Genomic DNA, 16,138 nt, shown 5'->3' with positions numbered 1-16,138 from the left:
GGACTGGGCTATGGGGAACACCATTCCGCAGCAACTGAATAGTAAACCATTCTGAAGGTTGGCCGAAGGTGTGGACATGATGCAGCAGCAGCACGCAGGCGGTGGAGGCACAGGACTAAACGCTGATTAAAGGAAAACCTCAATGTTTTCCCTGCGGCATTACATATGGAGCACAAATGGTCAAAGGGTATGAAAGCAATGGAAACAACTGTCATTCAAAGGGCAAATTGCTCCTGTATTTCCTCAGAGTGAAAGGAAAGACGTGCCTGCCTATGTGAGCACATGAAACAGGACAACTGCTCTCCAGAGGGCTCTCCCTCTAATTTGACAACAGCCACCTACCCCGTATGTCATCCCTAGGAATTGATTCACCTCCAAGATTATACTTTTTAAATTGCCTTCCCTTTCCCAGGGTTCCCTCTATTAACCCTTTAACACTCCTCCATCTGCTTCTTGTCCTTAACCTCTCGTTAGTTTCTTACACCCCTTAATTGTAATTTATTCATTCACTCATTTTTTCTCAGTGAGCATTCTTGGGTATTGGATTATATATTAAAACTGAGGATATTATGATGAATAAAATATGTATCATAAACTTAAAACACTGCAAATTTTCAATAGTGACTGATTTTATAGGATTAAGAGACACTGGAATTCACAACTTTCAACTCCAGTGACCTCTGAGAATAAAAGTGACAATGATCTAAATGAGAGATTTATAAAAAGAGCGAACATGTGAGAGAAGACAATGATGATGATTTGGGATATTTAGGGTCTCAGGTAGATATTCAAAAGGAGGAGTTAATTGACAAGTTAGAGATGTTCTACTGAAATATCTGGAGGTAGACAAGGGATAGAATTGTGTTGAGAATAAGGGGACAGAAAGAATAGTCATTAACAATGGTGTGTTTGTGAAGTGCCAAGTAACTTAAGCACTTTATCTGCATTACTCTCACAACAACACTATGAAGAAGGTATGATTATCATTTCCATTTTACTGGTGAAAAAAGTGAGTCTTAGACTATTTCAGTAACTTATCAATGGTTAATACTTAACCATTAGTACTGGGTTCAGGATTTGAATTGAATTTAGGATTTGAACCCTATGTTTATCTAATTCAAAATTATTTGGAGTAATGTGCTTGAAATCAGCAGTTGATCACACAAAAATAGATATATAATTTAAAGAAGTCAAACAAAAAGGGTTTAGAGGTGGGGTGGGGAGGAGGGTCCATGAATGGACTTCGGTGAAAAACTGGTAGAGATAAAAGACATCAGTAACCTTGAGATGGGCAGATATTTGGTTCTATTTGCTGCTGTCCTCAGGGCCTACAGTATTGCCCAGCCTATGGTGGATATTTAATGAATATTTGCTAAAAGAGATGTAATAATAATAAAACAAGAAAACTTGATGCAAAGAAAGCTGGGGATGGATGCTGAGTGGGGGAGGTGATAACTATCAAATATTTGAGAGAAGTTGAGATAAATAAAGATTAAGAAAATATACATGTAAATTTGAAATGAAGAAGTCACTAGTAACCTTGATCTGAGAGATTTCAGGAGTGCTGTAAGCATAGCATCAGATGGCACAGTTTAAAATGGGCCTAGGTGGTTACTCAGCAGAAGTGGCACAGATGAAACTTTCCTGATGACATTTAAATCAAAGCAAAGGGAGATGAAAATGTTAAGGATACATTTTGTTAAGAAAAACAAATGTCACTCATTTCTCAATTAAATTTTATTCTGCCATAATTGATAAACCCAATTTCTCCTTCCTTCCTTCCTTCCTTTCCCTCACCCTCCTTTCTCTGTCAGAAAAAGAAAGTAGATAGCAAAAACCATGCTGTGTAGTTTTTAATGGCTGTTAAGTGTTATTAAAATTCTATGGCTTTGTTTTACAATCACTCACAAATTGTTAGAAAAGACAACTTCCCTTTTAAAAAGGTATCCAGCTACTTGTAAATGTGAAGAAGTGCTGAGATTGCATCTTAGACAGAGACCCAGAGAAAGACTGAGCTCCATGGGGAGGTAGAAATCACCCAGACAGATTCCAGGGTTGGAAGCTGAGATTCCAAGAGGTTAAGGGGTTTGACGTATGTGTCACAATTTTTATTAAGACTTGGTAGCATCAATGATCACAGCCTAACAGTTGCCATTTGTTGAATTTGGGTATAAGAGAACTGGATGACACATTGCTTAGGGGCATGGACTTGTGTGCCGGATTGTCTGGATTCAGATCCCACCTCTGCTCTCTTACATCTTTTGTGAGGATGAATGAGCCAATGTGCATAGAGTTTTTAGAGTAGTGTTTGGCAAGCAATAGGCATTGTCATTATTCTTATCTCTTACATGCATTTTATTTATTTTTTTGGTACCATGGATTGAACTCAGTGGTGCTTTACCACTGAGTCACATTTCTAACCCTTTATTAAATATTTTTATTTAGAGACAGGGTCTCCCCAAGTTTCTTAGGGCCTTGCTAAGTTGCTGACGCTGGCTTTGAACCTATGATCCTCCTGCCTCAGCCTCCCAAACCACTGGGATTATAGGCATGCACCACCATGCCTGGCTCTTACATTCATTTTATAGATAACATGTATTTACATTATGTAATATCTACTGTGTATATAATATTTAATACATTATAGTTTTTATATAGAACATTGCATGATTCATATTAATAACTTGCTATGAATAATATGCAATATATAAAACCTAAAACATGCAGAAGTTCAATGAAATCTCCCTACAGTTATAATAACTGGCTTCTAGTTATTAATATTGGCATTGCTAATCTTTGATCATGGTGCTTTTTAATCTTTAAGAAGTTGGATTAGTTCTTGAAAAAAATCAGTTGCTTTGTCAATAGTCAGAAGAAAAATTAAAAACCTATGCCTAACAGATTAAGGAAGTTCCAGAAAACAGAAGATCAGTTTCAGAAAGATTTGAGACATGAAAGGACCTGCAAAGCTCATTTGCCAGCACCCTGTGGTCAGTGCTATCTGGCAGTTCTTCCTGTGGACAAAGCCCACTACATTTACTATGACTGTTGCATGTATTGATCGTATGACTTGGGCTTACTTCTATCCAAGAAAAGATTAAACTGGCTCCTATCCCAGGCAAGGTCAAAGCTTTCAAGCATTAAACACCTTTTAACATAATACAGAGGTCTAAACCCAAACAAAAAGGGGAAATTTGATTCACATATTTTTTATGCTTTTATGTTCCATACAAGTTGGAATGATTAGTCTTGTGGACATTAATTATTTTTCCATAACCTTAAATCAAAAAGGCTTAACACATTTGTCACAGTCCTTTTCCAAGAATTAGGGGAATTATGAGTTCAGAGCAAATTTTTAATATTTTACAATAAGAGTTATTGATTTAATGGTTTATTTTTTTGGATGAAACTAAGCTGGCTATAGGGCATTTGGTTTTAGAAAATTACGAAATGAAAGAGAAAATTCTGTTTCCTAGTACTATGCATTGAAGGGAATTCAGAGAGGGAAATAACCACAAGCTATTAATACTATCAAAGCAAAAAGAAAGAAGTAAAAGTTGGAATTCTCATTTTCTATCTGCTTGAAAAAATTAAATCATCCTAGAAAACCACATGACATTTGAAAAGACAATACTTTTCAAGCTTTTGAAAGCATTTCTGCTTTAGAATGGAACAATATCAGTCAAAAGAAAAAGACTAACAATTACAACTTGCAACTCTTATGCTGCTTAGAAGATAAAATTAATTTATTTTAATAGTTCTTGTCAATTGTCTGAAATCATTCAATTTTATTGATTGGTCCATATTCCATATCATATATATTTAACTGTTTTGTTTTTATAGGCTTGTTTTGAATTTCTTTTCTAAAACTTTTGAGGGCATTGCAATGATCAAAACTATTGCTAAGCGTATCCAAGTGTAGCACCAAACATTTCATTTATAATACCATTTATTGAGAAGGGTAAAGGTCCAAAAAAACAAGGGTATTTTTTATCACTTTTTATATGATTAAGAAAACATCATTGATTTATATCAAATAGAAGTAGAAAGTGAAATTATAGGATAGTGGGGAATGAGGTGGATCATACTAAGAACATGAATCAATTTACTAAGTTGCTAATAATAAACCCTTGCTTATGTCACTTGACAATAATAAGTTCACGTTCAAAATTATGAATTACGCAACTTCAGTTATCACTGACATAATCATCCTGCTTAAGCCTTTAGTTAAGATGGTGCAATCTGGAGTTAGAGTCCTTTGTTTCAAAGTCAGTGTTCAACATTTACCAACTACATCATTTGGGCAAGCTATTTGTCTAAAATAGGGGTAATGGGGACACCTATCTCATAGGATTATTGAAAAGAATAAATGAATGAGTATAAAAGAAAGAAAAGTGGTCAGAACAGGAGCTGGCAAATGGTGAATGCCCTGTACATTTGAACCAATGCATTAAACAGTTTCTCAATTTCTTTGAGGAAATACATACAATATTTGTTCTTAACCCAGTCATACTAAGTGATTATAATAAGGGATTTAAGAAAAAAATGTGTTACTTATTAAGAAGAAGTCTAGTTACATCAGTCTGAATAATGGAGTATATTACCACTTGTGAGAGAATCCATGATCATAAAGGGGAAGGAATAAAGCAAGGGAGTAAACACCTAAGTTCCGAGTCTCTATTCCTCCAGCTCAGTCACCCCATTCTTGTCACACTTTACTACCATTTGTTTTATTTCCAATAAAACTAAACCTACTGATAACTAAACCTACTGATAGTCCTGACCAAGTCATGTGAGCACTTCTTTCCCTGGAGAAGCCATTTTTAAAGCAGTTTCTACACTGATAAAATTTGCCTCTCACAGCTGTACTCTGATACTCCTGTGAACCTGCTCAAGTTCTGAATTTTTTTTCATAGGCTCAAAACTCAGAAGTTTCATCCAAAAGTTTTTTGACATTGCATATTTAATGTTTTGGATTTTTTTTTAAATTCAGGGGCTGGGTGGTAAAGAACATCCCTTCCATGCACAGGTCCAGGGTTTGATCCCCAACATAAATAAATAAATAAATAAATAAATAAATAAATAAATAAATAAAATAGATTTCTCAAAGATTTTATTTATTCAAGAACAACTCTGAAGCTCCATTTAATGTAAAATACACTATTTTGGGGAAGCATAAGTTTGAATCATGCTATCTTGGTGTAAAAAACCTAGAAGCCAGGCACCGAACCAGTAAAGTGGATCTTACAGTCTGCTCTTTTATATAAATAGGGAAAGTCTTCAAGATTGTGACTTAGGAAAAGGATATTTTCCTATCCTAACAAGAGCAGTGGTTCTGCATATAACCTGTGCATTACTGGCCTCAAAATATTTTGAACTGGTGTGGAGCTATGCTTACATATGAACTGAATTTTGTGAATTAAACTTTATGAACCAATCAGCAGTCTATTCATGCTTCCCTCCATCCCCAAGGGCCACCTGTTGGTACTGGTGACACAGTGAAAAAAAAAAAAAAAAAAAAAAAAAAAAAACCTCCTAAAAGTCTGGATGTTCTCAATCTGAAAAGCTTGAAAATTATGTTATTGTTTTCATGAATACCTCAGGATCTTCAGGAATCTAAAAGGAGAGTCAATGTTTTTAGTTCATGTTGTTTTTATTTTTATTTCAACCTATAAGCTTGATAACGAGCAACTGATAATAAGTTAGGGGCTTTTTCAGATTTAAGGCAGCACTGCAGATAAATTAGAGTATATCCATTTTTGCTTCCCTCTCCTCCCGCAGGACAGATTCGTAAACACTTTTCTATATACTATGTGCATGGTGTGTGTGTGTGTGTGTGTGTGTGTGTGTGTGTGTGTGTGAGAGAGAGAGAGAGAGAGAGAGAGATATTTCAAGCATAGGTATGACCTTAATATACCCAAAACTTTCCTTCTTATTCTTGTCTCCTCACTCACACTTGCCATTTTATGTCCACAGTTTTTGTTTTGTTTTAAGCCATGAGAATTTGAGTGAAATAAAATCTTGCATAGAACAGGTAAAACCAATCTTCTCAGGTAGGTAACTGAGGGGGCAATGAGTGGAACTCTGTCTGCCACCTTTCCTGCCTCCTGTACTTATCCACACCCATCCTTTTCCTACTTGTAGAAAAACCCCAAGAAAACTTTGTCCCAGAAAAGAGGAAAAATTTTTGAGCTAACCTAAACCACTAGAACTTTGGGAATCAGGAGAAAGATGATAGTGGTAAAAAGAGAACCAGAGTTTGACCTGGATTATCAACCAGACTCTGTCCTGGCAATGACATGACATCTGGCAAAATGATTTTCAAGATTCATGTCCCTGCCTATCAAAGGAGACCAACTATGGAAAGACAAAGTTAGACTCGCTTACTGTATACTACAGAGAAGTACTGACATAATCATCAGCAGGCCATTCATTCATTCAACCTGTCACATATTTATTGAGGACTTACTATAAGCAGAAACCATGCTAGTTTCTAGGAAATCAAAAATAAAAAGACACAATCCCTGAGTTGAAGAACTTGTAGGGAGAAAGTCCTGCAAGGCTGCTTGGGGAATCAAGGAAGGCCTTCCAGGAGCATTTGCACAGTCCCAGGAGGGAAGGGGACTTGTGACAGGTAATTCAGAAGGAGGGAAGTTCATCTGTGCTGCAAGCGCAGACAGTCGGCTTTGGATATTGGGCATCTAGCTAAAGCTTTTACACCTTGAAGACCTCTGCTCTCACCTCCAATCCCACTTTATTTGGCTGCCTCATCATGATGTTCCCCATATGCACTGCTTCAGAAAAACCATCTGCATTGTGACTCTTCCACTGTATCTTAACAGCTATCTGTGTAAACATCTCTCTTCTCCACAACACTGGAAACTGCTTGCTTCATATCAATGTCCTTGGCTAGCGACTGACAAATGAATGGCATCCACTTAGTAGTACTGAATGAAGGGATGGATGTTTTAATGAATAAATAGCAGGAGTGGTACTTAAAAGAGATGTGATGGCAGGAAGACAGTGTTTGCTTACTTCAGTGTTTACTTTGGGGCCTGTTCAACATAGGGAGCAATCTGAACAGCTCATTCTTTTATGTAAATATGAAAAGCAAAGCCTTTCAAAATTATGATTGAAATAGGGTATGATTCTCCCACTTTAATAGGAGCAGTGACCTGTAAATAGCTTGTACCCTGCTCGCCCCCGCATGGCCCATGGAGGATGGGTCCCTCTACGTTCTTGGGGCTTTGGAAGATGACTGTTATCCCCATGCACTCAAGGTAGATGCGACTTCAACATCTGATCTGTGCAAGACAAACGTTTCTGAGCAATGGGACATCCCATGAATAGCAAAGAATAAGGGGAAAGTTAGTGTGAAAAAGGAATGAAAGGTACAAGGGTTAGAGAATGTCTGTACAATAGGGTTTTGTCCCCTATGGGCCTGGGAAACAAGGTATCTCTGGGAGAAAAGAGCTCAGACAGACACACACACACACACACACACACACACACACACACACACACTTTTATTTTTCAGTTTAACATGCTCACAAATCAATCCAATTACCATCCAGCAATTCAACTAGGATCTGCTTTACATCCCATAAACAAACACTTCTGGTTTTACCTTTTTGGGTTCTGGCATATTATTAATATAAATAGTGTAGATTCCACTTTTATTAAAACCAGCTTGATATACATCTGCACAGTCTCTAAATGGTTTTTCTTCCTCTCTTTTTCCTCCCTTTAGCAAAACTGCAAAAAAAAAAAAAAAAAAGATTGCAATATATTAATAAGAATATCAGTACCATTAACACCCCCATGGACTCCAAGAGTAGCTAAGTATGATTTCATTTTCTCCACATAAAGGTCAATATTGCATTTACTGAAAACCAAATATAAAGACAATATGAGATTTTAAGGTGATTTACAAAATTAAAAACTGAAGGAAAAATCTATAAGATGATTTTTAACTGAATACTTATATTTTATTTACTTTCTTAATTTTTGTTTTTCTATATATCTTTTCTAAAACATTAATTCAAGGAACAAATAAACTGGTCATGCAATACATCTAAATAGCAGCAATTTGTGTGACTGTTTCCTGAAAAATGTCTAAAACATTCTTATCTACATTTCATAGCAAAGTTTTATTTACTTATTTTTTTGTGATGCTATGTACCAAACCCAGGGTCTCACACTTGTTAGGCATGTGCTATATCACTGAGCTATATGCGCAGCCCTGGGAAAGTTCAAAAAGATGGCAAAATATTTTTTGGAGATGGAAGAGATGAATAAAAAATTCAAGCATAAAAATGTAGTACAGCAATTTAAAGCACTAAAAGTAGGTAGCACCTTTCCCTTTGTGACTTTACATTGATGAGTTCCTAGAAATTTTACCAAAACCAAAACACAAAGCAACTCTCAAAATAATTAGATTTGGGAAGTGGAAAAGAGTTTATGATCCAATTTAACTCCCTGAAAGAAAATACAATAGCACTTTGTTTTTTGTTTAATGCCCTGAAGTTAAATTATCAGGTAAATGAAACACCATTAATAGAATGACTAAGACTTTGAAATCAAGTTTTAATGGGAACATAGTCACTTAGAAGTCAAATGAAGATAGGAAATTTAGTCAGCATGCTAGACAAGTTTGTACCATTGAGCTACATCCCCAACCCTCTTTTTAATTTATTTTGAAATGGACTGCCCAGACTGACCTCAGACTTATGATCCTCCTGTCTCAACCTCTTGAATACCTGGGATTACAGATGTGGAATACTATGCCCAATTCACTTAACCTTTTTCTAGAAATTGTGATTAAGAATATTTTGCAATATCACTGCTAACATTTTCTGTTGTTTAATAAGTATCTGTTTTCAATCAGTTTGTTTTACAATGGTCTTTTATAATAAAAATGTCAAAAGTAAACTATGAATTAATGCTTTTAAATTGATTTTAAAAGTGCTTGGAAAATCTAAAATAATAATCTCAAATTTTACTTGCACAATGTTTGTTAATTTCTAGGTAACAAGCAGTCTAATTTTGTGGAAAGAATTACTATCTCAGTGTGAATGTTTCAAGTTTTCAAACATACTAAATTATTTTTCAAGAAACAAAACATTCATATCTGATATTTTGCTACAACAAAAAATGTAAAAATGTATTAAATCATTTAATGACATTATAATTTTCTATATAACTCATGTCTGCTCCGTTTTTGCTTGGATATATTAAAAATTACAGTTAAATACCACCACAATTGCAATATCAACACTGAATTAAGTAAACTAAAGGGTTATAGGTTCATATCATATTGAAGAAGTATTGCATAGAATAGGCAAATATCAATTTATATATATATATATGTATATATATATATATATATATATATATATATATACACACACACACACACATATATATGCACTTGTTTGAAAGCCACATTTATGGCATTGGGCCTGTTAATTAAAGGTATGGTTTTCAAAACATCAATGTAGTTCCATGGTGTTTAATTATTTCAATTTTGTGGATCATTATTTTTTAAAAAACAAAACTTCCTAAAAGCTAAATACTTTTTTTCAGGTTGTAAAGTGAAAAAAAAATTAGATGCCCAAAACAGGGACATAAAGAAATACCAACTAAAATTTATGCTTCTTTGAAAGTAGGAAAAAAACAGGAAGATGTGGTCAACCCACTGGTAAACCCACTTTTCTTTTGGGGGCAAGAGATAGAGAATAATTTATCTAAGGAGAAAATGCTTCTCTTGTTGAACATACCACTTCCTGCCCTCCCATATGTGGTGGTTCAGGAGAGTACATTCCCTTCTTCCTCTCAGCCATCTCCCGTCTCCCTTTCTTTTCCACTTCAAGAAGATGTCAGTGGAGGGGCTATTGTGTGGGAAGAGGGAAGCTATTTCACATATGCTTTTAATGATAGACAAAAAAGGGGAAAGTTGGTTATTGTTTTTGTGGAAACTCACTCTATAAATATGTTTTCTAAATCATATCTATACCTTGGAGAATGGTTTGAAGATTCTATCATCAAAGGTACAACTAGTACTATGGTTATACAGCATTTTTTTTTATTATTGCAGTGATAATATGTATGACATAAATATTTCATTCCATTAAAACTTAAGTAATTATTTTTTGAGAAATTCAAATATATTTTTTCCAGAAGACACAGATATATTCTATCCAAAAAAAATTAGACTGCTTTCTTTAATTACTTAGTAGTTATACAACATTATGCTTGAAAGTTTGATTCAGGCAAAAGTTTAGAGCATTGAATCATTAAAAATCAATTTAAAAACGCTTAATGTTCAGCTTACCTTTGGTAGTTTAAGAATATACTGTGATTTAAAGAAGATTCCCTATATAAGGGCAGGTGGACTTCTAGGGTTTGTATTTATTGATTTATTTTAATCTATAAAGTGGAGTAGTTATAAATATTTCAGAGGTAGCTATGTGAACTACAGAGTGAGTGAAGCATTTGAAACGGTAATTATCATTGCTGACATGATAATGATAATAATACAGTCATGGCAACTTGGAGACACTAGCAGAGCATGGAAGGCAAGTCAATTCTATCTATGGGGAGCTGGGAGCTGCACTCCCAGCATGTCACCCTCAAGTTCAGACATTGTATCTATTGAATCTCAAGAAAGAACAACTACTGGTTATATGTAAAATTGTGCTGACCTGGCCTCTCCTCATCAAACTTGATTAATTAACTTACTTCATTCACTGAACAGTCAGATTATACCATTGTTGTTCCAGCCTAAAAGAAACAGGTAATTTAATCAGGTAAACCTCACCTTAATAGTTAAGATTTTTAAACCATTTAAGATAAAATGATGTGTGATGCATATACCAACATGTTGTCTGTAACTCTTTGCAGGCCTATTTCATTGAGTACTGGAGCACCCTGAAGCTCAATATCATGCTTAGATATTGTAAAACATTTTGAAACATAGACAATCACAAAAATGAATTTATGGAACTTTGCAAGGATCAACAGTAGTTATAAATTTTTTTTAGAAAGTCTCATGATTTCATTAGATGGGAAAGATAGAGATAGCCTGGAGGAATGTGTGATAAATGATAAGAGATGGACAGGATCCCTGATGGAGGAGTATACAAGTACCAACTAGACAGAACTGGGGCAGTGATCCGGAGACCTGAGAGAGGTCTTCATCTATCTCTCAAAGTGGGTTGGAACTTTTAGTAAAAATAGAATGAATTTAAAAACTGATCTTTTCACCTAAAGTTCCTTCTTTGACTGCAAACTCATCTTTTCCTCTCCTAGTTTTTAATCCCTGATGAGTATTCTTTCCTCTACTTGAGAATCTAGATCCCCATCATTCTATCAGCCTTTTCCTAGCCTCCCCTTTCTTTCTTCCTAGTCACTAGCTTTGGCTCAGACATTTATGAAGGGTATAGGTGGCTTTCACTGCAATCCCCATTGACTTTCCTCTCACCCACTCATCCTTACATGGACAAATCCTGGCCTACAGACAAGTGAGATTTCATTCGCTTTGTCACCCCTGCTTCTTAGATTGCAAACATGAAGCCATTTCTAATAGATTTCTATCATATTTCCTGCAGAGTGCATTTTAAATTTGCCACTTTTCAAAAAATAAAATCCCACTCCAATCTCCTCTCACTCTTTATATGATGTTTGGGGTTTACTATGAGGATTGGGGATATGTCTTCTCTACTCCCTCTACACTCAGAAGTCATCTCTGCCTCTTCCTCATCTTTTGTATTGGCCCCTCCTAGTTTTCTACTTCTCTAATTTTCTTTCTCCTTTACAACTTTCTCTTCTCCTCACCCACCATGCACATGTTTTGTAGGATTCCATTCTTGGATCTTTATTCCTTCTAAATGTATTTATTTTGCAAACTACTTAACATGCTTCAAACTTCCAGAGAGAATTCTAAGATACAACACAAACATTTTGAACTCTGAATTTTCCTCTCTTCATCTCATGATCCCTTTCTACCGTCTGTCAGGCAGTCCCTACTACTACCACAGCTTTCATTCATTTTGTCAACTAATCTTTCTTTCCAAACCCTGTGTTCTCTCTTTTTCTCACCAATCCTACTTTACTCTCCCAGTTGTAATCAGTTAAAAATTAATGCAAGTGTAAACATAAGAAAATTAGACTGTGGCATTTTTATTGCCTCATGTCCCCTTTTGGTTAATTAATTAATTCCACAAATATTTATTGACCACCTGCTATACATGAGACATCCTAGGTAACAGATCCACACATAAGAAAACGCAAACCTACCCTTAATGTGATCACAGCCTGATGCCTGATGAAAGCAAGATTATTTGAGTAGCTCTTTCATGTAGCTATATCCATGGCAGGGGAAGACTCAACTCAAGCCAGTTTAAGCAAAAAGTTTATTGAATCTTGAACAATTCAGGGTAAAACTCTAGGTGAGGCAGGAGATCAGGTTTCAAACAATGTGACCAGGAATTGGTTTCTGTATCTTTGCCCTGACTCACATCTGTTGGGTCCCTACCTGGTCACAAGACAGCTGGCCACACCTTCTAGGGCTGCAAAGTTGCCAGTTTAAATGCAGTATCCAAAAAAAAAAAAAAAAAAAAAAAAAAAAAAAAAAGAGAGAGAGAGAGAGAGAATGAGGATGAGGACAATTGTCATCTTAGAAGTATGTGTCAAGTGCCCTGAGAACATGCAAGGAAAACATACTCCATCTGCCAAGTGAACTCAGGGAAGGCTGCTTAGAAGAGACAAACAACACAACATGTAGAAAGCTGATCTGAGCTAAATTCTGAGTCTGGTATGTCAGTTCAAAGACTTTCCTCACACCAATATCAGAAAATAAATCTAGAAGTCTTCAGAAGAATCATCATTCATTCTTTTCATTTAGCCTTATCTGTACATCCAAACCATTGTCTTTCAAAGGGAAAAATAGGGACATAAGCAGGTGCATGTCTGCCTTTCACCAGCGAACTTTTAGTCAATAAGCAACCTGAGACTCCAATCCTAGCAGCTGTTCACTATATCTTGCTCCTCCCTGCATTTCACCAATTTCAGTTCAGATGGTATATCTTCCACCAGACTGACTTCAGGGAAGGACCTTAAAAGCTGAGGCAGAGGGTCACTTCAATTCAGATGAACCCTCCAGAGAAAACTTCCTGGAATGTGGAATTGGTAATTCTGAGTCTCAGTAACCTTAGCAGAGAACACAAATTGCAATTAGCCTTGCTACCAGAGACAATGTAAAACACTAAAGCCTTTCTTTTTCCTAGCCATTTCCCAAAAAGTTGCTGTAAGAAATCAATTATTCAAACATTCTTTTTAAACCTTAAATGTGGCTAATGATTCATATCTTTCCAGTATTTAGTAAACATTAGAATACATGTGGATCAAGTTATTTGTTCAAGGGTAATCCTCATGGAATTTTTTGAGCCACCATCATTAGGAAAATCATAGCATTAGAAATTGACCCTAAATCTGTGATTTCAATAGGTCACTGAAGTTCACTGAGCATATGACAGAGTACAAATGGCAAATCTGACAAGGTGCAAACAAGTAAACATTTGATTGATAAGAATCTACACACTTTAGCCAGGTGTGTGGGCATTTCACAGGCCATTTTGGAGACATTACCTAGAATCCTAATTTGAATGGACTTTTACAAGTGAAAAAAGGTAATACCTTTCATTTCACGGATATGGAGAAATGAAAAGATTTTCAGTGTCTAAGTTTTGATATTCTGTGGGCAGGTATGAGGGAGACTTACCAATGACTTCAAGTAATATATATATATATATAAATATATTTATTCTTATATATTTAAATATATAATATATGAACTATATATGTATGATATGTAATCATATACATAAAATTATATATAAACATATATACATTTAGCTTATATATTCATAAAAGCTTATAAACTAAAAATTACATGTTTGATTTTTTTTCTCACTTAAAACCCATGTGTACAAACCTAGATGTCTGTGAGTTGATACCTAAGCAAGATGTTCTTAGCCTACAAAAAAGGCAATTGTATGTGGCTTTACATATCAATAGTATGCTACAAAATCACAAGCATATGTATTATATTCTTATATACTCTTAATTAATTTGAAGTCTTTGATTATGTAGCTAAAAGCTTCTCCTTTTTAAATACTGCTTTCTTTCCCCATAGTCCTTCCAACTTTGGCATAAGGGAATGCTTGAACACAATTTACTTCATGTATTATTATTTTAATTAAAATGTTTTGGAAAATAAACTATATCTTACTCTTAAATTCTTTGTATTTTTTTATGTTATAGATAATTTGTAAAATCTTATCTATCATCTTCTTGGTGGAACATAACAATCATGATCATAATAAATCAATATTCATTGAATATTTACTATGTGCTAAACTCTGAATTTTGTATGCCAAGTATGTTTTTCATGCTTCATTAATCCTTATAAATATCTTATGAGGTAAATTTTTAATTTTTTTGTATAAGAAGAAACTGAAGCCCAGAGACACTATCTAACTTCACCGTAACTTACAAGTAAGAACACTGATTATAAAGATGAGAATCTTAATGACTTTTTAATTAGCCTCTGGAGGAAAGCCAAACCCAAACAGAACTCCAGAGAGTCATCTGTCACAAATTCCCCAGCAAAACTTCTCTGAACTGACAAAGTCACATCCAGAGTCCTGAGTGGTTCAGCACAGGCCTTAATTCTGAATTAGTACTGATGATTCTTGTGGAAGCAGGCTATATAGGAAAGTGTCAGGTGGCAGAAATGACGAGAAGAAAAATGCTGACATGAGGATAAAAGAGAGTCACAGGCAGTGGAATCATCTAGGAGATGGGAACCCTCAGCAGGATGTGAGTCTGTGACTGACTGCACTTCAAAGACTAGCTATATGAGGATTAGAAATGAGGAGGTCTCTGGGTCTGGGGGTACAGCTCAGTAGCAGAGCACTAGTCTAATGCTCAGTTCCAGCACTGAAAAAAAGGAAGAAGAAAGAGAAGAATGAAAAGAATGAATGAAGAGGTTCCTGAGCACTCTCACTGCTCATATTAATCCACATTGAATTTCCTAATGTCCATGCCTAAAAGTCAGGCTGACTTAGTCCCCTGACATAGGACTGACTCCCATTAATTTAAGGTATGTTTCTTATAAGCCCTGCTACTTGGTCTCTGACCCTATGGACTATTGGTAAAAGCTGTTAGTTTAGAAGAAGGGTTGGTGGGGGAGGTGAGAGTGGGCACATGTGTGTATGTTTGTGTGATTGCGTGTGTTTATGTTCATCTTCTAGTATCAGGTATGAAGACAACAGGAAATAGATAATGGAAAGCGTGTGTGTGTGTGTGTGTGTGTGTGTGTGTGTGTGTGTAAGAAAAAGACAGTAAAATTTAAAAAGTAAGTAAACTAAGAAATAATAGTTTGGGCATTATATACAAGAGACAAATTATATACTTTTCCCAAAGGCACCAGGGTGATATGATATAAACTAATTCATAGGGATGGTAATGAATTCAATTATTAAACAAAGTCATAATTGTATTTAATTTTCTCTTCTGAAAAGGTGAGAGAAAACAATGAAAAAATTTATTATCACGATATGATTGACTTTTCTTAAAACTTTACTAGTTACAGGAATACCTATTATGTATGGAATGTATTATCTATGATATATAATGAATTGTAGGTATATGAAATTTCATAATATTGAGATACATTTACAAGGTATATAAACTGTTAAATCTATGTGGACATGCAAAGCATTCTATGCCATGCCAGATCTCTAATTTTGTGGTACTTTTTTATTGCAGAAGATTAGTAAAATGTCATGTAATTCTACAAGTTTCTATTACAGTTTAATGAGCATATCTAAACAAGCTAAAACTCCTCTGATATGAAATGACTTGTGTATAATTTAATGTATATTCAACATGTATTACTACTTAAAGCAACCAAGAAAGGACAAAAAATTAAAAATGGAATTTCATATAAACGTTTAATCAAGCACTCATTTTTCGTAACACTCATTTCTGTGGTTTCTCTTGGGCACCCTGTTGGGAAGTTGTGAATGCTGCATGACCCTTGCTACTAATTCAGAAAGTCACTTCATGAAAAAAA

General features: G+C 35.1%; 1 protein-coding gene across 3 annotated transcripts in view; it reads right to left on the bottom strand.

Moving 5' to 3' along the window:
• Angpt1 (angiopoietin 1) overlaps positions 1-16,138 on the bottom strand; it is a 229,385-nt gene that overhangs the window by 47,652 nt on the left and 165,595 nt on the right. For all 3 annotated transcript variants that reach the window (XM_047525088.1, XM_047525067.1, XM_047525077.1), the window contains exon 5: positions 7,628-7,755. In XM_047525088.1, coding sequence (XP_047381044.1) covers positions 7,628-7,755 — 128 coding nt within the window. The remainder of the gene's footprint in view (positions 1-7,627; positions 7,756-16,138) is intronic.

This window comes from Sciurus carolinensis, chromosome 1 (assembly GCF_902686445.1).
Source record: "Sciurus carolinensis chromosome 1, mSciCar1.2, whole genome shotgun sequence".
NCBI lineage: Eukaryota > Metazoa > Chordata > Mammalia > Rodentia > Sciuridae > Sciurus > Sciurus carolinensis.
This window is presented reverse-complemented; position numbering and strand designations above follow the sequence as displayed.